Source organism: Atheta coriaria, unplaced genomic scaffold, assembly GCF_025399875.1.
Source record: "Atheta coriaria isolate IRGN ID8LTWV9N9 unplaced genomic scaffold, Caltech_Dcor_3.1 hic_scaffold_5_pilon, whole genome shotgun sequence".
In the NCBI taxonomy this organism is placed as follows: domain Eukaryota; kingdom Metazoa; phylum Arthropoda; class Insecta; order Coleoptera; family Staphylinidae; genus Dalotia; species Dalotia coriaria.
Window position 1 is genome coordinate 9,688,929 of NW_027045447.1, and position 27,923 is coordinate 9,716,851.

At 33.4% G+C, this 27,923-nt stretch overlaps 1 protein-coding gene across 1 annotated transcript; it reads left to right on the forward strand.

The window, feature by feature from the left end:
- Positions 1 to 27,624, forward strand: LOC135792485 (ras association domain-containing protein 10-like). The gene is made up of 7 exons (XM_065303134.1): positions 1 to 263; positions 25,117 to 25,300; positions 25,364 to 25,489; positions 25,575 to 25,795; positions 25,860 to 26,082; positions 26,146 to 27,186; positions 27,246 to 27,624. The coding sequence occupies exons 2-6, from the start codon at positions 25,118 to 25,120 to the stop codon at positions 26,773 to 26,775; spliced, it is 1,383 nt and encodes a 460-aa protein (XP_065159206.1). The 5' UTR covers positions 1 to 263; position 25,117; the 3' UTR covers positions 26,776 to 27,186; positions 27,246 to 27,624.
- Positions 27,625 to 27,923: the final 299 nt, after the last annotated feature.

Below are 27,923 nucleotides of genomic sequence, written 5' to 3' on the forward strand. Positions count from 1 at the left end.
CTTCACGCGCACACCGCGAACACTCGGCGAGCTGGCGGGCTGCGGCGCGGTATTACATGTTTTTATTTTTCGTCACGAGCCGCGAAACGGTAACGTGTGTTCGGGACGCGTTTCATTGATCACATCAGTGTATTACTTGACTATTACTAAACTGACAGTGTTGTGGAAGTGCATATACATTTTGGATTTAAAATAAACTCGAGGATTTATGGTTGTGTTACCAACTTGGAAGTCATCACAGAGGCCAGGCACAAATTAACAAGGTAATTAAACAATTTAGTCATAGTATGTAGTCAATTGTAGAAAGTAAAAACATTCTTAACCACAAATTGTATCTACAATTTCTAATTCTTGCAAACTTCGATTCCAATCGAATGCCCGAGGAAATTTAAATTTACTTTGAAACGTGATTGACTGTATCGAACGTGCATACTCGGGAGGTAATTTCTGCAGGGCAAGAAATTGTTTCGCTCGCGCCGGGAATTTCAGATCGTAAATGTTTATCATTCGGATGTTGGAAACAATGCACGTGGAATGTAAGTCATCTCGATATGATTGCTCGCATCGGATATCATTTGCATCTTACGGGCTGCGCATGATTTAATTACCCATTGAAGAAATGCAAATGTTGGAATGCAAAAATTACCACGTGCAAAGTTTATTATGATTGTAATATGCGATTAGTCGCTATTGTTGATTGACAAATCGTTAAAAATTTATATTGCAATTTTGTATTTTGCAACTTTGATCGTTGAAGACATTGGTTACATCATTGCACGACACTCCCTTCAGGCGCAATTTTGTAGTTAAAACCAACTTAAAACATAAAGTAAAGAACACAAGATTATTATTATGTTAACAGCGTCGTAAAATTTTATGAATGTGATTTTTGCTGTTCATTAATTGTTTTCATACCAGTTTTATAAATTGCATAATTAATAAAGTAAACAAATTGCTACTTTGCAATTTTAGACCGTTATTGAGTACATAATGCATTACGTTAAAATAGTGTAAAACGTGGTATATTTTACACGTTGTAACAAGTTTCAAGATCGGTTTATCTGTTTTGTTCGCCTTGAAGAGTTTATCTCTTTGATAATTCTGTGTGTGTCGGCCGTACCTCACGCTGTTTAAACCATGTTACACGCGTTTGTTCGCCGGGTACATCGCTGGAAGATAAATCGATTGCACCGGATCATGCCAATGTACAGTTTTGCTGCGCACAATCACCAATTGCCCATCAACAAACGCACAAATATAAAAATGTTTTGTTTTTACTTAAACACGATGAATACGTCATGAGTCATGCGCTTTGTTTGCGTATTGCGAACACGCTAGCAGCGTACAAGTTGATGAATACACACGACATTCTTGCTGCAGGTATTTGCAGAGCAACTGTTCAGCTTATTTGCACCTAGGAGTAAATTTGTAATAGGAAATCCAAAGAACGCGCTAATTAAATAAGAAGGAATATTATTTACAATCTTTTTCATGGTAAATGTGTGTATTGTAGTCGTTAAGTGCCTTAAATTAATTTTTAAAGTTGCAAAGTGAAGTAGTGTTGACATTAGGTTAGAGTAGTAAATTTTGAGGTTAGATGTTGCTTGTATTATGAATAAATGTGAGTAAAAGCAATGATAGACATTAGAAGTTGGTAGATGTTGAAACATTCGCTTTTCTCGAATGCAATTTGCGAAATTGGATGCAATCTGAAAACAAAATGAAAGGAATCAAACAAAAGGAAAATAAATGCCACAAGTACCTGTAGAATATCTCAGAATAGTCTTTTTTCTTTTCTATTTTTAATTTCTATAATTTCGAGAAAGGAAAAGTTAAATTTAATAAATGAGTTTAATAAAGTAATGAAATATTTTTACTATCAGGCTATAAGGTAAAACTCACACGATTTCTTCGTCTTTCAATTATTTTTTCAAAATATCGTTATTGTTAGTTTTTTTAGGTTCTTTTAAGTATATTTTCTGAGGCTTTTCTTCTCTTTTCTCATCATAATCAACATGCACTTGCATGTTGCGCATCTTCAGTGAATCGTTAGCGGCGACGAACTATTTACATGAAAACCTGCTCGCTGTTCGGCCGTTTTGCTTCCATCGCTTCCATCTTATTCCTACACTCTATCTACTTGACTTCCTTTGCTGCAATCGCTTGCCTACCGTGTGCTTTTATTTCTTCGGCGAACGCGTCGTATCATTATCGTTATTATTATGTGTAACGTTCTACTTCTCATTTAGCTTGTCGTCAATAAACACTATCAGAATTGAAACATGATCGGTTATTCCAGTCGAATCAAACAAAAATTCAATTTTTATACTTATCAGCAAGCAATTAAACTTTTTTCTTAACTTAATGCATTAAAATTAGTTTTGTTATTAAAGAACTTAAATTTTTTACAGAGAAAAATTCAGTTTTTATTTGCGAAATCAAAATAATTAAATTTGTATCAATTTTCTCACTCTGATCATGCTAAAAAATATGAAATAATATAAAATAGTATTGGGTAATCTTTTTAGACTTCCTGTTTCAATAAAACCTCAAATTTGAAGCCAAAATAATCCACCTGATTATGAAACTACCTTTAGTGACTCATTAGATGCAAATGAAGCTTAGCGTTATCGTTACGTCTACCTGTCGTAGAGTACGCGCGTTGGGCGCTGGGCCGGAAACAGGAAGTCCATTTAAAAAGTCCGTTAAGGGTTCACTCGGCCGGCGGCATATGGCGTCACTAGCATGGATCTTCAACGGCCAAACAAGTGCCTCGGTCTTTGTCGACCGACCGTTGAGGTTCCCATGGCTTACCAGCCTTACAGGTTGTTGTTGACGTTCCGTGTGCTTTACATCTGTGTCGGTTCCAATTCATTAATAACATAAAAAATAACGACGACATTATTCCCAAACAAAATGATCCACATGAACCAGTATTGTATACAAAAGTAACTTGATCTGTCAGAAGTTGTCTTTTATGAATGCAAAACGGTTGAGTTGGAAATATTGCTTAATCGATTATCGTGTATTCATCCGGTGGGTGAAATTTTTTATTATTATTTTTAGTTTTGCAATGAGCGTATTGAAGTTGTTCTGTGTGTATGTGTATGCACTGAAGACGAAACTGAAATTATTTGAGTAAGTGATGCGCGATGCGCGACAGGTGGGTTGCTGCGCAAACAGTTTTCGTTCTTCGTTTTACGATTTCCGATTGGATTTGTGTGTCTGCCGCAATGTGCGCTCGCGTGGCGTGGCTAACGGCTGGTTGCAATGGTCGAAATTAGTCGTCAGGTGCAGTCAGGTGTTTGCGTGCACCGCGCACCGGTGATTCTCCAACCGGCCCGGTGCAACAATGTAAAATACCGTGCAACTTTGCTGCGCACGCAGTGAAACTCATCATTTTAACTTCAAATCTTTAGTTGTCAAAATAGAATCATTTCTACTATACGTACTTTGACTTTATTTGGGTTATGTTTTGGTATTGTGATTTCCCAAAATGTAAAAATATTTGAAATGCATAAAATTACACAGAAGCACGCCGGCGGAACAAAGTGGAAGCACAAGGCACCGAAACGTTTTCGTAGTACACTCGAGTGCGTATTGAATCTTATATGTTTGGTCACTTGGAAAATCCTACGCCTTTCCGTACGAAATCTCAAAGTGCAACTGTGCATAACAAATAACACGCCAATTAAATAAATTTGTACGTTGTGGTCTAGAATTTCAGAGTGTGTCCGATTTTATACGTTTAATTAAAAATATAGGAAGTAAAAAATTACAACGAAGTGCATTTCGTTTTATTTTCACATTGACTTTAGTGTTGTTTGTTTTATTATAAAGTTATAAACCTGAAGTAGTAATAAATTTACGTGAAATAATTCAATTCATTGTTAGGACGTTTCGTCATTTATTCTCAACACTCATTATGTAATGATATTAAACAAAGTTGCGATACGAAATGTAGTAAAATTTTAAAGAATTTGCTTCTGTGTAAATTTGTTGGTACAGTTAACTATGTGTACTCTATAATTATTAGTTATTAATGAACTTAATGATGTGTGCAGAAATTTCTATGAAACTCAATTCAATTGGTAGCTGGCGCAAGAAAATGAGATATATAATTACCTTCATTTTCTATATACTCTTAATTTTTAAAGTTTTGCAAAAATAAAGTTAAATAACTCAATCATTAATATTTTATATTCAAAAACGTGGGATTAAATGGTTGACGTAATTATAATTTTCATTAAAACTCCACCACAAATTTGATCTTCTATTTTTCACGTTGGTAGTTAAATTTTTGCAATAAAAAGCAGTCTCTTTGCATTTCCTTGGTCAAAATTACTTTTATATCTAAATTTGTCAAAATTGGTTTTGTGGTTTTGGTGTGAAAGCGTCACAAATACACAAACAAACTCACAGATATAATATTTAGGATATTATTTAGGATATGGATAAGAATTTTGTACATAACTTTAAAATTAATTAATTAGCAACAAATTTAAACACAAATTTTAATTTTACTTATTTTATTTTATCTAGCTACTTTGTCAACATGTCCCCACGGAAAAGGAAAACGCTCAAGTAAATACTTGTTATAAACCATAAACAGTTTAAATAGTCGTAATAACTGTCATCAGTTATAAGTTACAAGAAAAAACTTTCATTTTTTATTTGTTTCACTAAGCCTGCTTCCTGCCACAACAAAACGTCTTCAATTTTCTTCACTCCGTGCAGTTGCCTTCGCTTTTTCACTTTTATTCTCAGCCAAAATAGTAACGATTTCTAAGCTTCAAATCTTCATTGTGGCCGTTTCGGCGTTTCGTCTTATTTGGCATTATCTTGTTGATAATATTCTTCACATTCGTTGCAGTTAGTTAAGTTATTTAATCACATGTTAGTTCATCGCCTCATGTTTCTTCACGCTTTGACTTTACTATCTTCTCTATAACAAGACAAGTTGATGTACAATACCGTTTTCATCATATTGCCGCATAATTTACAAAGAGGAAGAAGTAACAGCTCAAGAATAACATATATTGTGATACAAAAACTTATCGAAGTAGAACTTACATTGTTTTCTGCTTAGTTACTCTTGAAACTTTTGCTCGTTGTTTTTTGTTTACTGATTTTCTTTTCGGTTACAGTGTGTAAACTCTTGTACATTTGCATAGTATCCAGTGGCGTAGCAAGAATTTCCCCTATGAGCATTGAACAAAGCATTAATTGTTCTTCAATATAGTAAATTGACCAAGTAGGTAATTAAAGAGAGCAGAGGTTTCTAAAAACAAAATTAATAATTTTATTCCAAAATAAGTTTTGACTTTGTACTAAATCAAGAGCTGATGCATTATAACCTCAAATTTCAAAGTTTAGTTTTGCTTTTAATGTAAAAATGTCTGTTTCTCGTTTGTAAACGCTGTAAATTACGTATAATACAGTAGAATCTTGATAACTCGAATGTCAAGGGAAACCAAAAAAAATTCGAGATAGCAAGTGTTCGACTTAACAAGAATTTCGAGATATGAAGAGTTAACTCATCAAATTTCGACATAAAAAGGCACAATTTCATAGAACATTTATTACGACAAATTACATTAGGTAACATAAAATGAAATATAGGGAAAGTAGCCATATTTGGACCATTTTTATATTTTTTGATTTATAGAGCCACATATAAACTGTCAATAAATATTAAGTAGCGGAAAAGTAACTCACAAGGCTTACCAACAAAATGATATTTTTGGTTTAAGTAAAAATTATATTTATACCCCTCAAATTTCAATTTAAAAAAATTGTGTTTTTGGTCCAAATTAAGAAACCGGTTTCCTAAATTGGACCGCGCGGTTTCTTAAATTGGACCAACCTTTTTTTAACGGCAATTGACACAATAGTAAATTTTAGTTTTAGCAGTAACACAAGCACATTTTGTATAAACCAAAGTGCGGCATTTCATACAGTGGATCATTTCGAAGATTTGTGCTCGTCCACAAGCTTTTCTAGGAGGTCGAAAAAATGATATACGTTTTCCCTGTAAAACTCCGGTGTCTGTCTTCGGTCCAACTTGGGCAACTTGAAGAATTTATATATAATGATCAACAACAATCTTAATATAACATAACCTCTCAAAATTAATACTATAAATTATAGATAAATAAAGAAGCTTTCTGATGATAAAATAATAATCGGTAAAACTAACGTTTTAACGGCTTGACAGCTCTTGCACTTACGTCGTTATAATAGATTTGATAATCAATGATACACGAAGTTGTTGTCACGACGAAAGCACGCGGCAAGTTTTAACCCAAATAGTTGCATTAATTGTTTATAAATACGAGTAAAACAAGGGGCCAGTCAATTTTTGCATAAACTTCAACAGTCCGCGGATATCGTGGTGGTCCAACTTAGGCGCTGGTCCAAATTATGCTACCTTCCCTATTGTATTGTACTCATGTTGTTGCTTGTTAACAGCCAAACAAATATGTACTGACTGAGCCAAGTAACCAAAAGTGACCAAAAATGAAGAAACATAACATCTGTGTTTCTTAGAAATTAGAAAGTTTATTGAATGAATTCATTCCTTGCACGTGTGCAAAACAAAAACAATAGATAAGAGGCCCCGAGCCCCGAACATTCCTTTTTGATTTTATTGCCACGAGTTTTAAGCTCCGGGAATCCCGAGTTTTGAGCTCCGGGAATCTCGAGTAAGAAATCATAAAATTTTATGAACTTCGACTTACTGAGGTAGTATTTGCAGTTCGAGTTACTGAGTATTAAAATGTACGAGTAATGCCTCACAGGGAAATAACTTATTGTTCGAGTTACTGAGTCTAAAAAATTCGAGTTAGTGCGTCGTTCGGGGTTCAGCGGAAGGGAATAGCATATCTTTTCGAGTTACTGAGGATTACGACTTAACAAGGTTCGAGTTATCAAGATTCTACTGTATTTGAAATATTTGCCATTTGCGACGGAAAACAAAGGACCGGCGGATATTTCTAGGCCCAACGTCCAATATATTTAGCTACGCCATTGACTGTATCTAATTACCAAACATTGAACAAATAACACGTCAGTCAACATGGATAATTCTATGTTGCTACCTAGGAGCGAAACGTAAAGATGTTGAAATCATTAGTTGTTCTTAGAAAAGTCAGAGATTCGCCAAGACCGAGAGGAAATTACGTGCAACCTCCTCCGGAAACGGCATAATGCACCCAGACGTGATCATTATTGTTGCTAATTACAACTCGAACGAAGCAACGAACAAAAAAGTTTATGTGTGTTATGCATTGAGGATGTGAACCAATGAAGAAAACAGGAAATCCTTAACAACTAACGTTTTTACTAAATTGTCATGTCAACACTTTCAAATTCATAGAAAATTATTAAATGGCATTTAGATTTATAAAAGTCGCACACTCAAAACACTAATTGAACAAGGTCGAGTTGAATGGGTAAATAGGCAATAAACATAAAATAGAAATGATTAAATTACGTATAAATATAGACAAATTAATTGGTCAATTATACCCTCGGCTAGATATGAATCGCAGAGATTGGTGTAATTTCTGCAATTGGCGGCGACCGCTGCGCGTTGCTGTGTTTCTGCAATTTGTGCAAATTGTTGAGAATTTATGCCACTAGATTACCGCTTATGGCAATTGTGGACTGTTTCTAGACCGAACAGGTGTCATTTGGCATTAAATATTTTAATAGTGATTTATTTATTCTGCAGCTGACTGTGAATGCAATTTCAGTCGTTTCTATGATAATGTGATAATCAGTTGATTATTAGTGAATAATTTGATTTGCTGTTGATACCTATTGATAAGTTAATAAATCATAAAATCAGGAATGCAGCTAAACAAACAATTCAAGAATTTAGAACGTGATTAGCACATTGGATAACAATTTATGCAAGGCTTATGGGTCTCCGGCAGTTTTTTCGATTATAAAACTTTTTAAACTAGTGTAAAATTTAAGATTTTATCCTTAGAATATTCAGATTGTATTTTTAAGATTTTTTTACTTTTAAAATAACGTATGCTGTTAATTTTTCATGATCGCATTGAACAATTTAATTTAATTAATGTTTTTAACAAAAATCCTTCAAACCACCACAATTTATGAGTATTTTTCTATTAACTTTTATTGCACTGCTGCTATTATTGCAAAAGGTGAAAATTAAATAGTATTCATCAACATAAAATGTCGTGCAGTAAATGTTTACGCACCACAATTAAAAATCTGTAAATGGTAAGAAAATGTTTATGAAACATTATCTAACGATTTAAATTAAGTCGTCTTAAAAGCAGGAAATCAACATCTCGATAAACAGCCCGTCTAATCACAATATTAACAACATTAACGTTGCTAATTAATGGTCCGAATCGATGTAATTAATTAATAAAAAACCGTTGCTACATCAAAACGACATGTGAAAACTTAATTTAAAAGTTCAAGAAAACTAGCCGATTTTTTTCAATAGAAATATCACTGCGTACACGAATACAAAATCGCGCTAATTATAAACTCGTCTAATTTACGATCGCAACTCTCGCTTTTAATTGCATTAATAAACATTAATAAACGTTTTCAGTCTAGTGGATCGCAATAGTATCGTATGATTATCTGTGCATTTTTTTCTAATTCCATTAAGGCTAATTAATTAAGTTATTACGTGCACCACAGGAGTGAAAAGTGGAAAATAATAATAAAAGCAAAAAACGTTTATAAAATATAAATCTAGGAAATTATCATTTCCTTATTGAGAAATTGTTTATGTAGATTAAGAAAATATAAAAATAATGAAATGCATTAAATGCAAATGCTAATCTGGATAACAATAAATTAATTACGTTCATTAAACGATAATTTATCGTTTTAAATGGAGTTAATGTGCTCTAATGAAATCGAAAGCAATGTCAATGATAATTCAATGATAATTTCAGCATAATCCGACCGGATTTTTACAATAAATTTCATTTATAAGTTGATAACATTTATAAAACGATTCAAACCTAGCCAATAAAAGTATAATGCGTAATTTTTCTTTAATTACTTTATTTATCCGTAATTTATACGCTTTTTTGCTTTCATGAAGTTGTGCAGTAAGTGTGCTCATAAATTACGCCGTTTAATTGTCGCCGTTTATTATTTATTAGCGTCAATCATTCAGCTGGACACGTTTGGCGCCTGAGAACTTGCGAAATCACACACTATCCTACACGCAGTACCTACATTAAAAGGTTTAAAATGTTTCAATAGAACTATAACTTGTACTAGTCAAACGGGTGTAAAATCCTCGTGTTGAGTTTAACGATTGCGTCATAATTGCAAATTTCAATTATCCATTGCAGGCGAGTTTAAAAGCGTGTAATATCAACACAATGTGTTGGTCACTGTAGGTGTTCGACAGTAAATGAGTTTCCATCAGTTAACGATGTTTATACGAGCTGTACGCACATTATACACGCGAACAGTTCGTATGCAGCGTAAGTGAATTACCTCTGGAAGGAAAAAACATAATCGCTGGAATGAAAAGCAATGAAAACTGATAGGTATCTATCTCTCGGCGTGCAGTTTCAAAGTGTCAGACTATTAAAACAGGTCTTGTCAAACTGTGGATTCCAGTGAGGCAACGGTTATTATAGCGATAATTGCTAAGAGTGTTAAAAGCACTGTTTTAAGTGCCATAAATATGAAAATGCTTTGGTGGAAATGCCACCAGGTAATCAACTCACTTATTGAATAAACAAACCTCCCATATAAGACTGATATTGATACACGTTGATAGTTGTGGATAGATTGTGACTGCCGGCAAATAAATTAATAAATAAATCACGAGTTGTGTGAATTTTGCAATGCGCTTCGATTAGCATATATAACGAAGTGACATTTAAGTTTTTAATGAATAATATAGGGTATTATTACGAGTACATGAAAGTTTATTATTTTTGAATGGAATGTCTTATTTTATTCATTAGTGAAGCTAAAGCGTCAATTTCAATGTTTTGCACTGGATATTTTTTGATTTACGTGCTAAGGATGACAAGCATTTTAATTGTCTTAATTTAAAAATATAAAAATGAATTAAATTGAGTTAATTTCACGAAAACTCAAGAACTGCTGGACCAATTTGTTTATAAATTGAAGAAAGGTTCAAAAAGTGAGATAATTTGAAGAAATTGTAAAGAAAATTAAAAAATTGAAGAAAATTAAGAATTTTTTGAATTTGACATTAAAATTTACGCATCCAGATTCAGAAAAATTACTTTTAAAATAATAATTACGAAATGATTGTGTCCATAATTAATATTTTAATATGTATTTGTGATTTACGTTCATCATTACCTTCCAGTATATAATATACCATTATATCCCGTTTCAATGAGTGGGAAAAATATTATAATTTTCTATTGTGTAGTCAAAAATAGAAAATAATGACACCAAAGAAAAAGGTTGGTACTTTAGTGAAAACTAGATTTACAGATTAAACACTTGAAAGTTCTTGACTTTCTTGACTCTAAGTACAAGCCGCTAAATTTGGTCACAATTTAGTCCTAATGATGATTTTGACATTCAAAATACAAATTCAAAGTGGATATTAAAGTCCAAATTGAGGCTGGAAGGTCTGAGTCACGAAGTTGTTTTAGGCAGCAATTTGGGGAACCGTACCGATTATTTTCCAAGAACAAATTTAATTGATGATACTCTGACATTTGGCATCATAAACTTTGGAATGCTCTTAAATTGTGACATTAACATATTAGCAAGTGGAGTGGATCGAAATTTATTTCGGGTTTTGCCCACCTGCACAAAACCACTCCACAAAACATTTTGTATTGTTACTTTTGTGAAGGTGTTTTTAGTGTAATAAATTGCTGGCTTATGATTCACCTCTTTTGCATCCTTGTATGCATCATCTCTTTATTTCTTACCTGGAGACAGATTTTGGACTTGATCTTGACTTTTTTCACTTTTGTCACATCTCACAACAAAAGCTTTAATAAAAAGAAAAAAGTAAAGTCTGGGCGCAAAACACAAGCCACTGACGTTATCTCACCAAAGTGATTTAAGTTAGTTTGAAGATGAAAGTCTGTTTGGAATTATGCAAAGGTGGGTTTTGAGGCAGGCGCAATCTGATAATCGGCTATTTTAGTATGCAGTGTTAATCCGGTTCATGTCATGCTCACGTTGTTTGTTCTACTGCATTCTTGGGCGTCATAAATTTGGACAGACCTACGCTGCTACCACACAACCTTTCAACAATCATAGTGCACCTAAATGCGTAAACATTGAGGTAGCGCATATCTAGATCATCATTCCAAATCCGGTCTGGTATGACGCACATGTTTATATAAGTCGGCATCCCAACATACACACCGTATTTTATTCAAGCATAATGAATAGACTAGTTTTTATAAAACCGTGTTAAACGAAGATATTTTTGCAAAACTGATAGTTTCTTTAAAGAAAAACATTATATTTTGGTTTTATCTTGAAACTTATTGAAATTATTGGACCTTCCTTTCATTACCTTCTGAAAATTTACGTATTTTGCATATAATATTAATTTTCTTATCAATAACTACATATAAATCATATTAAATAACATATATTATAGATAAAATTAATATTATTAGTTTGTATTGGTAATATTCACATGATTAATGCGTTGATTACAAAAAACCACCATGCACCTAATTAATTAACTCACCAGGTTCACTTCGGATTACATAAATAACTCAATACCAACCACATCTACATATTATAAGTAAGTAGATAAAACTACTTCTATTCGCAGAATGTGCAAAACGAGTTTTAGATGCAAGCGCAAATTATGATGCGAATACTTCGTACAGGTAGTCAGTCGTGTTTAATTAATTTATGCGCAACGTCGCGCTCGTTTAGCGCACCGCTGTCCCAGTGGTATAAATAAATAATCATTTATATTTTATAATTTTATACAATTTAAATTTTACATTTAATATTTTATCGCACTATTTTATAATATTCACAACTGCGTCTTCTTTCCAGACTCATTCAATGAATAATTTTAAGTTTTGCTCCAATTACGCAGTGAATATGCGAATTTTTGTCAAAAGAAGATGTAGGTAGGTTGTTTATAATGACGTGCAGTGTGACGGAAAATAAGAAAACGATTGGAAAACGATAGAAAACTTGTTTGCAATTGCGGAGTGAACGAGCTTTTCAGCTTAAATCATGTTGAAAATTTTGTTTTAGTTTCCTCGCATGGATTCCAGATAATTGCTAGAGGGTTTGAATTAAGCCCATTTTGCCATGATTGCACGTAATTCATTTGATCCATCGGCGATTTTAAACCTGAAACAAGCTTATTGCTTTATTTCATTGACGTTTTAAAATATCTTATTAAAATGATAAGTTCGAAGGGTTTTTTAAAGTATTAGTTAGGTTTTTTGATCTGTAAAAACTATTAATGCAAAATAGATGATTAGTTTTCTTATCTATAGATAGTGCACTTAGAAAACGACCATTCTACACATAGAAATATTTGTAGATGTCCCAGGAAAGTTTAAAAAGTGATAAAACGCAAAGAAATTGCAAGAAAAATTGCGAAAACCAAATTTTATTTTGCGATTACACTTATTAAAAGTAATTCTCAAGTCACGCCCAAAATAATACCCAACAGATAACAGATTTTGTCACACTCTGTAAATAAAATCACATAAAATGTGAATTGCGGTCGAAATGCGAAGAATTCCTGTCGAAGTCGTTCGCTATCTAACTGTCAATCGTTCTGGATATTTGTTAGAAAACGCAAACTTTGTAGCCTGCCGAGAAACATCGCATTTATATTTATACACGCGTTATTATTAATAAATTATGCTATGAGAATAAGTCTATCATCAACCTGTAGCGCCAGTATGTTTCTGAGGTAAAAATAATTTGCCAAATGTTGTAATTTATCTCTTTGGTGTTTCATTAAAATTTCAAATGTTGTCCCAAAAGTCATTAAATCGGATATCTTCGTGCGTTCGGACCGTGAAATTTGTCTTCCAAATATCTTTAACAGTTTTAACAATGTAGTTATCTCGATGGCAGGTGTTGAAGCATAACTTGCGCCTCGTAAAAAAGTCGTAAAGTTTAACTTACACTCGAAATAAAACAAATAATTAGCTAATAATATATGTTTTACACTTTTTTGAGAAAATTAAAATTATAGTTACCTATTGATTATACTAGAAACATAAAAATTAAAACGCAATAAAGTTTACCATGTGCGATAAAATTGTATAATTTATAGATATACATATTCTTGGAAATGTTTTTATTGTGGTTCATTAATAATCAACTGCATAATTTGTATTGTTTTTATTGTTTCAATGCAGTGAAACAGTGAACTCTTGAACTAGTACGGCGCGGTTTATGTTTTAATTGCACAATGCAATTTACTAAGCAAACAATACAAGATATTCTACTTAAAAACAATTACGCTGTGCTTATTAGTGTTGTTCATGACCTGGCATGGAAACTTATTCATCATCAAAGTCAATGATACCAGAAATGCATCTGTTTACTTTTTTTATTTTTTACAATTTCCGCTAGTTAACGGTGATTTTTACAACAATAATTTTAGCGCAAGTAGAAATATAGTTAATTAAGTTAATACTACATAATAACGATGGTAACAATCATATCCGATTGAGAAATTCATAATGCAGTGCAAAATAGAAAAGAAAATGTCGCTAACTTGATTTTTTTACGATGCTGAATGTTTATGGATTAGATTTACCGTTGGAGCGTAAGACTGGGAGTTAATATCAGTAATAAAAATTAAGTTAATACGTTTCTCAAGTCTCAGATTAGTGCTAATTACCAATTGTGTTATAAAAACTCGTTAAAACTTAAAAAAATAATTTTGCATACTTTTCTTGCAAAATTTAAATAAAATTTTATCGTGCATACCGAAAAAATAAATCAGACACATTTAAAACATATGTTAATAAATTTTTATGTGAAATTTAGTGATATTTTTTAAATCTTAAGTTGTAAGAATTTAAAACACTCGTTATTATTTATTAGCATTTTTAGTGATACTAAAGAAGAAGAAAAAATCTTGACTTTCTCTTTAAGAACGTTTTCGTTTGTTTGGTTAGCTCATTATTAGCAATAAATGTATGCAAAACGTTCTACCAATTCGTTACACATTGTTACACTCCGCCAGTTATCCACCTGTTAGCGCTGACAAATGCAAAAAAAAACGCTCGCTGGCTAATAAGAACAGGATGAAGAATGGCAAAACCAGTGAAATTGATTCGGCATTTTTTAAGCCACTCGTTTCATAAACATTAACGTGCACAAAACACATGTGACAGGTGTTTTGAAAGTGGTTTTTAATGCTTTTTTATACTTCTTAATAATTTATAGCGATTAGTTGCCAACTACAACATTAAAATTAATAAATAAATAATTAATCGATTAGAATGTATTTAAAAAAATGAGTTTTTTATTATTTTATTTTACACTATTAGAAATACTGATTTATGACAATGATGCTTTTTGTTGTGTAAGATTTATTGTAGGTATTGCATGAAAATTAATTTACATTTTGTGAAAGTAACAGTTTCCATGAAAAATCCATGAAAAACGAATAAATGACGAAACCTCATTGCTCATTGTTTGATGCGCGGCTCAAACGCTCTCAACACTTGAAAAACAAATGCGACGATCCACTATAAATTACATTTGCTGTAATTATATTTACATCATTGTTTTTTCGAGACTCGCTCATTACGCACATTACGAGAGCTGATGCCCTTAAAATCCATTGAAACACATTTTACTTTCACTTCTTTAGATCTCATGAAATGAAATCGATTCCATTATTTCGTTTGACGTTTCAAGCGTTTTGTATGTATCTAGCAATACAAGTGCTTATTGAATAAAAACGACGAGTATACGCGAGTTGTCTGCATCAATGTTCCACCTAAGGTTGGTTGTTGGTTAAATTGAGCATGCTCACATGCAAAACGAACCAAGGAATTGAGCATTGACCGAAAACGTGCAAAGTGAAGAAATACGCCGCAACAGCGATGTTGGATGTTGCATTATATTCACGATAAGCTAACCAAGGAGGAGGTTGCTCAATCGGCCAGGACGTTAAACTACGTTAAATGTGCGCTAAATATCGTGATTTACTAGCGCCTCGATCATAAATACGGTTTTGTAAGACCTCCACTTGAAAACACACCTGATTCAATTTAATGTTTTTTCAAAATTAATTTCCTTTGAATATTAATAGCTCAGTCAACTTACAAAAAGTCGAGTTTAAGTTATTTTAATTCCCATAAAGTTCACAAGTCTCCCATTCATACCAAAAGTGCATCAAATAGATTTTTGCATTTTAAAACTAAACGACTAGAAATATATTCATGTTGACTGAGCTTAAATAATTTAAAAAATTAAAACTCAACCTCCAAGAAACAAATATTTACTTTTCAATTTACTATTTACAACGTTTTCCGCTAGATTGCGTAATTTGATAACTCGTGTAATTAAAATTTCGAAATTAGACTAACAAAGACATCTAAACTCTTAAAATGCTTAGCCATACAAAGGCTTTACACAATAAACAAATAAATAACAATTATAATATTACACGCGTTTTACGTTTGTATCATGCTCATTTCGCCATTTCGCATACGAAGATGAAAATTTACATTTGCTGACATTTGTATATACAGCATATCGAAAGTACCACGAAATAATTATATTGTTCTCCAGACATTCGAAATTACCAGTTTCATAGATTGAAAGATATTAATTATTACAAAATAATTGCGAGTAATAAATTGTGTTCGAGTCAAAACTGCCACGGTTATGTGAATACATTACATTAATATAAATTAAACAAACGTTTCTGTTGAATGCTGATTAATTAGCGCTGTTAATTGCAACATTCGATGTTTAACATTGAGCGATTTTTCTTTGGTTAGGGTCATCAACATTAACATATAACGTTTTATTGTCTTACACTCTTATATTCTTACGTATTTCGATTGTTGAAACATCCACACAATAAAAACATGCATGAATTAATTTAATTATTTAATTGTTTATCGTTAATTAATTAGCCCTGGTGCCGAATTCGAAACACTCGTTAAAACTGCGTTTCTTGCAATTTAAGTGTAATTGACGTTGCTGGTCGGATCAAAATCACATTTAATTGAATCGGAGTTTAAAATTACCGCAAATTAGTCGATAAATTGTTGCTCTCGATGCTGACCAAGCGGTGATTAATCAAAGATAATTATTACATAAAACACACTGTGTTTATTAGCATAAACGTTTTACTAAACCACTGCTTAGGCTCATAAATACAAAGCTATACTGAGAAATTGGTTGTTTTGAGATTAAGCGATAAGATTTTAGTTTGGTTTTCCGCTTGCTTTCCAGAAACATGAAAAAACGCGTGTATGATACTGGTGTTTATGAATTATTACGTGCCGCTGTGTGTTATGTGCGCTGTCGTGCTCTAATTACCGGAATTAATTAAGGTACAAGCGTTTAATTAACGTTTTGTTTTACAAATAGTACAAAATTTAAAAGTAGAGTTCAAATCTTGATTTTTAGCTGGTTTAATTGAAAAGCGGTAACTCGAGCTCAGCCTACTTGTGATTATGCGCTATCACGCATGCGCACTCAATTTTTACCAGGAACTTAAGATTAAGAAGTTATCGGGTCGATATGTACAGAACCGATTGTAGAAAATTTGCATTGAATGCAATCGACGAAACGTCAACACATTCTAAAACTGATTTACGCTTTAAATTTGCATCGAAATTAAACGATTGTTGCAATTCTCTACGAAAGTGTTCCAAACACTACAAAATGTCATTTTCATGCTAATTTCTTTACACATTGCAACATTATTCAATAGATAATAATTATTTTCTTGTAAACAACTATTTCGGCCGTTACTAATTGCAGTAAATATGCGCATGCGTGGTAAATAATTACATATTGATTATAACATTAGATTTGTGTGACTTTGCACTTCCGTGATTTCTCGAAATCGCCAGCACTGCTTAAACAGTTACATGAAAAACAATTGACAGTCATTGACAGTCGTGCGCACGATGGTACCTGACATGCCGCCATTATGGCTGCCGTCTGCATATAAAACAAAACACGACGAATTTCGGAATTCTTGCGTGTTGCATTCAAGGTCTAAGCTGAAATTGTAGTTAACACTGTCGACGATGACGAGCTCATCATCGTCACGCACAGGCTGATATTTCATTGAAACATTGAAAACATTGAAACGTAAAAACCGAAATTCGTGAGGAGATTAATAAAATGTCGTCTGCACGTTTTTCTCACTTTGTTTTGGCCCATTGTTATTCAGCGATTCTCACGCTAACAAAACAATTACTTAATAAAATTTTAAGATTAGTTGAAGCTGTAAACGCTATTTTATTTGTGCATAAATTTTATGCGAATGAAAATGATGCAATCGTTAAACTATTATTACCTCTGTAATTAAATTACTTTGCCATAAAATATCCAGAACAATGAAGAAAGTGAAATGCTAACAGTTGCGAATAACAACTCGATGGGCGTGGTTTTGGTGTTTGTACTACCCCGCATGCGCACTCGATTGAAGCTATAAAAACTCTGTACACTTTTGTTCTCCACACACAATTACAATTTATGTAGAGTTTTCTCTTGAGAAAATATTCACGTTTAATGTTTGAGACGCAACTTTTCTCGGTTTCTCAGCTGCGACGCCGATGATTTACGAGCTGGGCCCGCACACGCAGTCCTTCTCTTTGATCTTTTAAAATCTCTCCTCTAATAATTCGAGAGAAACCGAAAATTATCCCATTCCCGCGCCGCGCACGAGCGACGCACGAAGCCCAGAAAGAACAAGAGAAATCACGATGATTACCCATGATTATTACCTAATAATAATTATGATAGCGAGTATGTATTACTTACGCACGCCTCGCACGCCGACATGTTACAATATGGCGGCGGTAACAACATAAGTGCTCGACAATAATTGTAATGTCTGCAGAAGACACATCTACACATCTGCAAACGATGAGATTCGTATAATGTTTCACATCATAGTGCATTTTCAAGCAGAGGTAAAAGTATTGGCTACCGGGCATGCGCAACAAACGCACTCAACTACGACCAAATTGGAATATTTGCTTTTATAGCTCCGTTGTTATTTTATGTCGGTGTTTTATGGCTCTGCAATGGTGTCAATCCGTATAATTTGAAACAGTCTCTTGTTTACATTCACGCTGATAGATTTCGCTCGCTTAATTTGCATAATGACGGCGTCACTCGCGTTAAAATATCATGTCTTCGATGGCGTTTCTTTGACTCCGCGTCTTCGTCGAGTGGAATTTCGAGCTGCGTGTAGAAATTATGGGCACGTGCCACGCATGTCAAAGACGAAGGACTTTATTGATATTTCCGACGCCAACGCGTTTTTTTTTCTACATGTTTAAAGCGGTATGCAAACACCAGACACAACTAAGCATAAATGCTACAAATCATCACGATGTCATAAAATACTTGCTTTAAATGTCATCTCTACCTACTTCTAGCACCAACTGGAGACTCACATAAATAAACATTTGTGGGCAATAATCTATAAAGCTCTAACACAATCGCGAATATCTCGTGAACTAAAAGAGATAATTAAGATCCGATCGCAGTGTCTTAATCTACGGACTATTCTCTATAAGATAGGATAGTTAAAACGGAAATCTGAGAGATGAAATTTTAACTCTTAAGAAAAAAATTGCCAAGGGGGGGTGCTTGATACTTTTTTTCGACAATTTTTGATAATTAATATCTCATAAACTAAAAGCCGTAGCAACCAATAAATTGCTGATTATGAAAGACTAGAAAATTCTCTATCAGATAACAATATAAAATAATTATATTTCTAAGAGTAAAAGGTCAAAAAACACCATTAAAAGTGCTAAAAAGTGACTTTTTTCAATTTTTGCCCATTTTATTCAATCGCGAATATCTCGTAAACTAAAACAGATAATTAAGATCCGATCGCAGCGTCTTAATCTACGGACTATTTTCTATAAGATAGAATTGTTAAAACGGAAATCTGAGAGATAAAATTTTAACTCTTAAGAAAAAATTGCCAAGGGGGGGTGCTTGATACTTTTTTTTGACGATTTTTGATAATTAATATCTCATAAACTAAAAGCCGTAGCAACCAACAAATTGCTGATTATGAAAGACTGGAAAATTCTCTAGCAGATAAAAGTATAAAACAAAAATATTTCCAATAGTAAAGAGTCAAAAACCGCCACTAAAAGTACTAAAAAGAGACATTTTTCAATTTTTGCCCATTTTCTTCAATCGCGAATATCTCGTAAACTAAAAGAGATAATTAAGATCTGATCGCAGCGTCTTAATCTACGGACTTTTCTCTATAAGATAGGCTAGTTAAAACGGAAATCTGAGAGATAAAATTTTAACTCTTAAGAAAAAATTGCCAAGGGGGGGTGCTTGATACTTTTTTTTGGCGATTTTTGATAATTAATATCTCATAAACTAAAAGCCGTAGCAACCAACCAATTGCTGATTATGAAAGACTAGAAAACTCTCTATCAGATAACAATATAAAATAATTATATTTCTAAGAGTAAAAGGTCAAAAAACACCATTAAAAGTGCTAAAAAGTGACTTTTTTCAATTTTTGCCCATTTTATTCAATCGCGAATATCTCGTAAACTAGAACAGATAATTAAGATCTGATCGCAGCGTCTTAATCTACGGACTTTTCTCTATAAGATAGGCTAGTTAAAACGGAAATCTGAGAGATAAAATTTTAACTCTTAAGAAAAAATTGCCAAGGGGGGGGTGCTTGATACTTTTTTTTGGCGATTTTTGATAATTAATATCTCATAAACTAAAAGCCGTAGCAACCAACAAATTGCTGATTATGAAAGACTAGAAAATTCTCTATCAGATAACAAAATAAAATAATTATATTTCTAAGAGTAAAAGGTCAAGAAACACCATTAAAAGTGCTAAAAAGTGACTTTTTTCAATTTTTGCCCATTTTATTCAATCGCGAATATCTCGTAAACTAAAACAGATAATTAAGATCCGATCGCAGCGTTTTAATCTACGGACTATTTTCTATAAGATAGAATAGTTAAAACGGAAATCAGAGAGATGAAATTTTAACTCTTAAGAAAAAATTGCCAAGGGGGGGTGCTTGATACTTTTTTTCGACAATTTTTGATAATTAATATCTCATAAATTAAAAGCCGTAGCAACCAACAAATTGCTGATTATGAAAGACTAGAAAATTCTCTATCCGATAACAATATAAAATAATTATATTTCTAAGAGTAAAAGGTCAAAAAACACCATTAAAAGTGCTAAAAAGTGACTTTTTTCAATTTTTGCCCATTTTATTCAATCGCGAATATCTCGTAAACTAAAACAGATAATTAAGATCCGATCGCAGCGTTTTAATCTACGGACTATTTTCTATAAGATAGAATAGTTAAAACGGAAATCAGAGAGATGAAATTTTAACTCTTAAGAAAAAATTGCCAAGGGGGGGTGCTTGATACTTTTTTTCGACAATTTTTGATAATTAATATCTCATAAACTAAAAGCCGTAGCAACCAACAAATTGCTGATTATGAAAGACTAGAAAATTCTCTATCCGATAACAATATAAAATAATTATATTTCTAAGAGTTAAAGGTCAAAAAACACCATTAAAAGTGCTAAAAAGTGACTTTTTTCAATTTTTGCCCATTTTATTCAATCGCGAATATCTCGTAAACTAAAACAGATAATTAATATCCGATCGCAGCGTCTTAATCTACGGACTATTTTTTATAAGATAGAATAGTTAAAACGGAAATCTGAGAGATGAAATTTTAACTCTTAAGAAAAAATTGTCAAGGGGGGGTGCTTGATACTTTTTTTCGATGATTTTTGATAATTAATATCTCATAAACTAAAAGCCGTAGCAACCAACAAATTGCTGATTATGAAAGACTAGAAAATTCTCTATCCGATAACAATATAAAATAATTATATTTCTAAGAGTAAAAGGTCAAAAAACACCATTAAAAGTGCTAAAAAGTGACTTTTTTCAATTTTTGCCCATTTTATTCAATCGCGAATATCTCGTAAACTAAAACAGATAATTAAGATCCGATCGCAGCGTCTTAATCTACGGACTATTTTCTATAAGATAGGATAGTTAAAACGTAAATCTGAGAGATGAAATTTTAACTCTTAAGAAAAAATTGCCAAGGGGGGGTGCTTGATACTTTTTTTTGACGATTTTTGATAATTAATATCTCATAAAATAAAAGCCGTAGCAACCAACAAATTGCTGATTATGAAAGACTAGAAAATTCTCTATCAGATAACAATATAAAATAATTATATTTCTAAGAGTAAAAGGTCAAAAAACTCCATTAAAAGTGCTAAAAAGTGACATTTTTCAATTTTTGCCCGTTTTATTCAATCACGAATATCTCGTAAATTAAAAGAGATAAACAGAAACGTCTCGCATACTCTTAAACTACGGAAAATTCTCTATAAGATAGGCTAGTTAAAACGGAAATATGAGGGATAAAGCATTTGGAATGCACAGAAAACTGTAAACTCTACATTCACCTTTGCATTTTGTGCATTTCCTAAGTGTCTTAAAGTAGAACACATTTTATCGACGTTTTATTAACATCATTACGGACATTAGACGCGCGGTAATAACATTACGAATTAACATTACAAACATATCGTCATCCATTAACGTTCACTCGTTTGATAAATACCGGCACATGACTTTTTACAATTTTCTGCTTTTCCTCACTCAATTACTCTTGCGGTTGCAAAACATGTCGAAGTCTACGCCAATACAAACACATTTATCATTATATCTGCAAACATAAATTATCATTGACATGGAATTCTTATTTCAAGCGCATATTGTGTTTAATGTCTTTAAAAGTTAATTTAAGCAAAAGTTAACCTATATTATTATATCTAAGTAGGATTCAATGAGTTTACTGTTTGCTCGAGTTTAATCTTCACAAGAACGGCAAACAATTCCTCGTTAACTAACTATCAGATGTGAGCAAAGCTTATGTTTATATGCGAGTGAAAAAGTTTTACGATGGATTCTTTTTAATTCTCGGCCTTTTTATTCTGAAACAGAGACAAATTCCTGTGCCTAGCGCTAAAATTATGGATTTAGATTGGCGAAAATACGAAATGATAAACATTTTAATGGCAGAATTCTGTTTATGGCAAGCGTTAACGGTTTTAATGAAATATTTATCTGAGTGCGAAATTTATTAGGTTTTATTCGTTGAATAAAAATGATAAATTACGACCAATAAAAACATGTCCCAGATTACACAACATATTGCACTCGTTGCACTGATTATATCATTATTAAATCTGTAATAATAATTAACGACTTTTATGTGCTTAAAAAGTTGTGTACGTGAGTTTCTCATGCGCGCAGCATCACAATGAAATTGTAAAAATATGCATAATAATTTCTAGGTTACTCAATCCAGTGTGACTGAATGAAACACTCATAAATCACCTCTTTGTTTTACATGCTTTTACATTTGTATTTTAATGGCGCACCGTGAGAAAACTCATCAGCAAGTCAAAGTAAATATATTTGGAATTAAAATTGAAACAAATTTGTGTTCAATGAAGCAAAGAGAAAAAACCGGTAGACTTCGTAGAATTTTGTGTGTATAGTAGAATCGATGTTTCGATGGACACAGTGGATGTGAATAACTGAATGAAGATGAGCGTTCATGAGAAACGAGTAGCGCAGTCGATCACGTAATTTTCTACGGACGTGTGCATGAGATAATGTTCAACACGTGAATATCGAGTAGGTGCGGACGAGGAGAAGAAGACGACGAAGAAAACACCGGATGCACGTACGAAATAATCTTCTTTCCTGCTAACACACTAAGAAAATGTAAAAATTTATCAATCTTATGATGAAAATTGCTTGTGCGCATACGTCGAAGATATTAAATTTTGTTTTTAGTGTTTTTTGATGATCAGAATATAAAAAAAGCTTCATTGCAAAGTCTGGAACACTTAAACATCATTTTACACTACCAACACATTGTAAACATGTAAATGATCAGTTCGACGCTTCTTCATCATAACCTACAACTCGCGCTACTCATGATGATCCCTTGTGTCGAATGCTAAATGTTTAACATATGCGTGCTTGGCACAATTTATTTACTCGATGGCGTGCGACGCCGCATCATTACTTACCGTCGGCGGCGCATTAATTTCGAAAACAAACCACCGCGATGTCTACCGCGTTTCCGAAGCTTCTGTCTTGAGCGCCGGCGGTGGCCCGTGGTCTCGTTCCTCGCCTGAAGCAGAGCTTCTGGAGCGGGCGCGCTGCCACCCTAATTACACGGCTGCGAAGGAGATGATTATTTGTTTTCTGTGTTTTGCGCGGCAAGTACTTCTCTTCGGAAAGCAAAAGATGAAGAAGAAGTCGGGTTTGTGATTATAGGAGTGCAAGTCGCGCTTGCCTGCTGTCCCAAGACGTTTGCGGCACCGCTAGCTAAGAAAGTTCTTTTAAGTGGAGCTTGTGATGAGCTCCAGATGAGATCTACATGGTAGATAAAAGAGAGATGTCATAAATTACACATAAAAGAGGTAAAAGTAATATTTACCATAAAATATTTTAAATCAAATAAATTTTTTGGATATAATTGTGGTTTTGGGTAATTTTAAACTTTTAAGATCGAAAAAAAAATTTTTGTTGCATATTTTGTGAATTTAAGTATAAAATCGTAATATATCACAAAATAAATAAAATTTACTTAGGTAGCGACGAATTACCGTTAATACTCGCTCGGATATCTTGTATATCGTTGTTAAGTTCCATTGTTCGCGTTTTTACAAACAAATCCACGAGTTACGAAAAATCGTAACTTAATAATAAAATACATAAATTGCGGCATAATTTCGAAGCGAATCACAAATCACAATGGAACAACCAGCCGACGAACACGGCCCGAACAAAATATAATTTGTACCGTACACACCTGCTCCCAGAGAACAAGAAAAAAATCTTATTAGACTTACTTAATCTTGATTCACTGCCTGGTTACATTTTTGAACATACTGTATAGTATATCTTTAATAAACTGGATGAAACGTATGAAATATTTAATTGTGAGTACAACTTTGTTCTTGTTCACCTGTTCACGTGAATTACTTAATATATTTCACAAGGCGTGTTGTCGGGAGAGGAAAACAAAAGCCAAACAAGCGTATTAAACAAAATGGCCGCCTATCACACGCCGTGCGGTGTCGCGCAACGGACGAGCAACGAGGAACTAATTACGTTCTTTCAAAATACGCACAATATTATAAAGCGATTGCACCTGAAGTGACATTTCTTCATTTATTACGCAATGCAGTCAGTCTAATCAGATGTCGTGAATTAGCTACCGTACTTCCGCTTTTCATTTGTCGTCGAGTCGTCGCCATCTTGTTAGCGGTGTCTTTGTTGCAAACGACAAAAGTGCATGTCGGAAGGGTAAAAAACTTTGCAATTATTACCAGTATTACGTTTATTGCGTTTATTACGATTCGAATAGCATGCCTTACGATTGTTACACGTTTTGACGGCGCTGGCAATTAAGCAGTCGGTCATTAGTCACAGACAGTCGTTGACGTTGCACTTGTTGCAATTATTCGACGCACTGAATAAAATAAAAGGAAACACTCACATAACAAAGCAAAAAGAATCGTAAACTCAAGAATAGGCATTCGCCTGTAATTATTTTACGATTTATTAAGTTTTTTGAGTTTGAAATTTTAAAAAACTTTTTTTATTTACTTATTTATTTGCTGTCGTTTGTAGTTATTTATTGGTTTATTATGTTTATTGCTCAGAAACAGGTCCAACGATAGGCAAATATTATAAGTAACGATATAAAAATGATAATTTTAGTGTTTTGAGAGCACAGCACGTGCCAGATTTATAGAAATTGACTTAAGCAGATTTTGACCGATTTATAAATAGAATTTCTTGGTTTGTTGTAGGATGATGTGGATTGACGAGACGCCAAAGAAGTTGAACGACACAGATGACAGCGCCGATTCAGTGAGCAGCGGTGAGGAGCTGCCAATCTGGGTGCGAGGCGAACAAAGATGGGTGTCGGGCGTTGTCGAAGAAACCACATGCTTTGATGTTATCAAAGTTTTACTACAAGATGAAGAAAATAGAGTAAGTTAAATCACACAAATATTTATAATACTAAAGAAATTTTAAATTTTTAATTTTTTACAGGGCAAACACACCGGAAAAGTCGAAGAATACCACATTACTGAACGATGGCGTGGTGTGGAACAACCATTAGATGGCGAAGCAGCCATATTAGATATTTGGAATGCTTGGGGCACTGCACAAACAGAAGTAAGACTTCTTTTTAAGTCAAATCTAAATTATTCACATTAAATGATATTTCTGAGTGTTTTATTTAAAATTTTTGTGTTCTTAGGTTAAAATCTCGTTGAGAAGATTAAAATACGACCGCACATTACGCCGGTCCCGTTGTCGCTCGGATACCAGTCTATGGTCAGATAAAAACTCCTTCAAAACGGTGCACCCTAAGAGATTGACAGCGCTCCAGAACGAGAAACAACCGTCTAGTACCGAGGAGCTTTTAAAGTTGGTATTGGCTCAAGGTGAAGTGATTAGAAAACAACTTAAAAAGCTCAGGTAAGAATAATAAGGGACATAAAATGCTTTCAGAACTTTAAGTCTAATCTAGTAATGTTTTTAGGCACAGTGAACATCAAATTGGAAACTTAGAAGAAAAGACTCATCGAGCCAGGGTACGAAAACATGGCAGTAATTATTTGCTGGAAACTTATCTGAAAGGTTTATCGGAAGCAATTGAACCAGAAACCTCCGAAACACCTTTAGGCGATAAAAACAGTGATAGTGGTGTGGTAACTGAAGGAGACAGTGAACAATCCAATAACAAAGCATCCAATTCCGCTGAGGTAAGTTTAATACATCATTAAATAGACTTAAAAATAAAATTAAATTGATTTTGCTTATTTCAGAGTTCATTTGAAAGATTCTCGTCACCATCTTCGCATGAATTCAACAAAGACCTCAAAGACGACGATACTTCGTCCACAATTAGTGAGGCTACTGTACGAGAACAATTGGATCTTTTTGACAAAATATCCAAACTAAACAAACGCCTACTTAAAGAAGAAGAAGCTTTAGTACGCTTGGAAGCTAACCTTAAGAAACATGAGAAATCTCATAGCGCCACCGACGAGTTGTCGAAAAATCTAACGCAAACTCGTACTGAACTCGCGAAAGGTTCTTGTGAATTGCAACATAATGATGTTGTACTGGAGGAAACCCTGGAAGCCATCACGCATCGACGAAACTATCTGGAAACGTTGCACAAAGATCTCACGAATGAGGATCAAGAGTTTGAAATGTTGCAAACTTTGCTTTACAGGCAAAGCATCAATCAGCACAAGCTCAAGATTCAGAGGCAGCAATTGGAACAACAGCAACAGCAACAACAGCAACAACAATTGCAGTTACAGCATAATCAACAACTGTTTGTACAGTCATATCCGTTGAGTCCACAGTTTCAAAATCAGCAGAGTCATCAAAGATTAGGCGGTTACAAGGCGCATCATACCAAAGAATTGTTAGATACCTTAGTGTAGCACAAAATTGCGACCAATTTTGAAAAATCCAATTGAATTGTTTGTGTTTGGGTTAATTTTATACCAAATATTTGTACCTAACATCGATTTTAATCAGTGTTAATGTGTAAGATAGTGTAATGATACATTTTCAAAGTCATATTTTAGAATGTAATGTCTAACATTTAAAATTTGTGCATTTTGTAAATAAAATTTGTTTGTTTTTTAATCAAAGCCAGTTTTGTGGAAATTTTTGATAAATCTTAGTAGCCTGTGAGTAGAAATTGTTTTACTATTGTTTGATCGTTGGCAGCTCATGCATTTGCACCGTTTTTGATCTTTTTTCATCAGCCTGATTAAATTATCCGCAATTATTTGCATCGAACGTTTCGCTGTTTTCTAAAACCAACGATTAACATAACTCTACTTGCGGTAAGTCGAATATTTGATTAATTTCTTGCATTTTCTTAATATTGACTTTGCATTTGCAGAATCCGAAAATGGCGTCAGGAGGGTCTGATATACCAAAGTGCTTCTGTCCCTGTGGCGATTGCAAGTGCGGGGTCGGCTGCAAATGCACACCAGAAAATCGCATGCCAGGCTGTTGCTGCCAGATTTCAGCATCGAAAGGGGGCCCAGCTGAAGTGTGTCTCTGCAAGTGTGAAGGCTGCAAAGCCGGCACCCATTGCGGCGGCGAATGCAAGGAAGGTACATGTGGCGGCAAGTGCATGTGCTCCTCATTGAGATGCTAATCATCCAACGATGATATGATGTAAACAAGATCAAGACAACAGCTTTATGTAACGTCAACTTTATTTTTCTCCTCAAAATATGACCTTGTTTAATGCAAATAAAAATTAATCGTAAAAACCTGTGTTTTATTTATATTTTACATGTCCCTTATTAAAAATGTTTTCAGGCTTGCTCAAGAAATATTGTGTCACTATCAATCAAGTTTTACACAAATTGTGTTTAAAGATTGATTGGTGAGGAATCCATCTAGTGAAAATGCCGATTTAAAAATCGCTATAAGTTGAAGAGTAAAAAAAGTTAAAAATCACAGCGAAATTCAATAAATTTTAAATAAAAATTTTTACATGTAGCTACCTCCTCACACATTCTGCGATCCGGATACAAATCGGTAAAATTATTTCGATCTTCGCGACCAA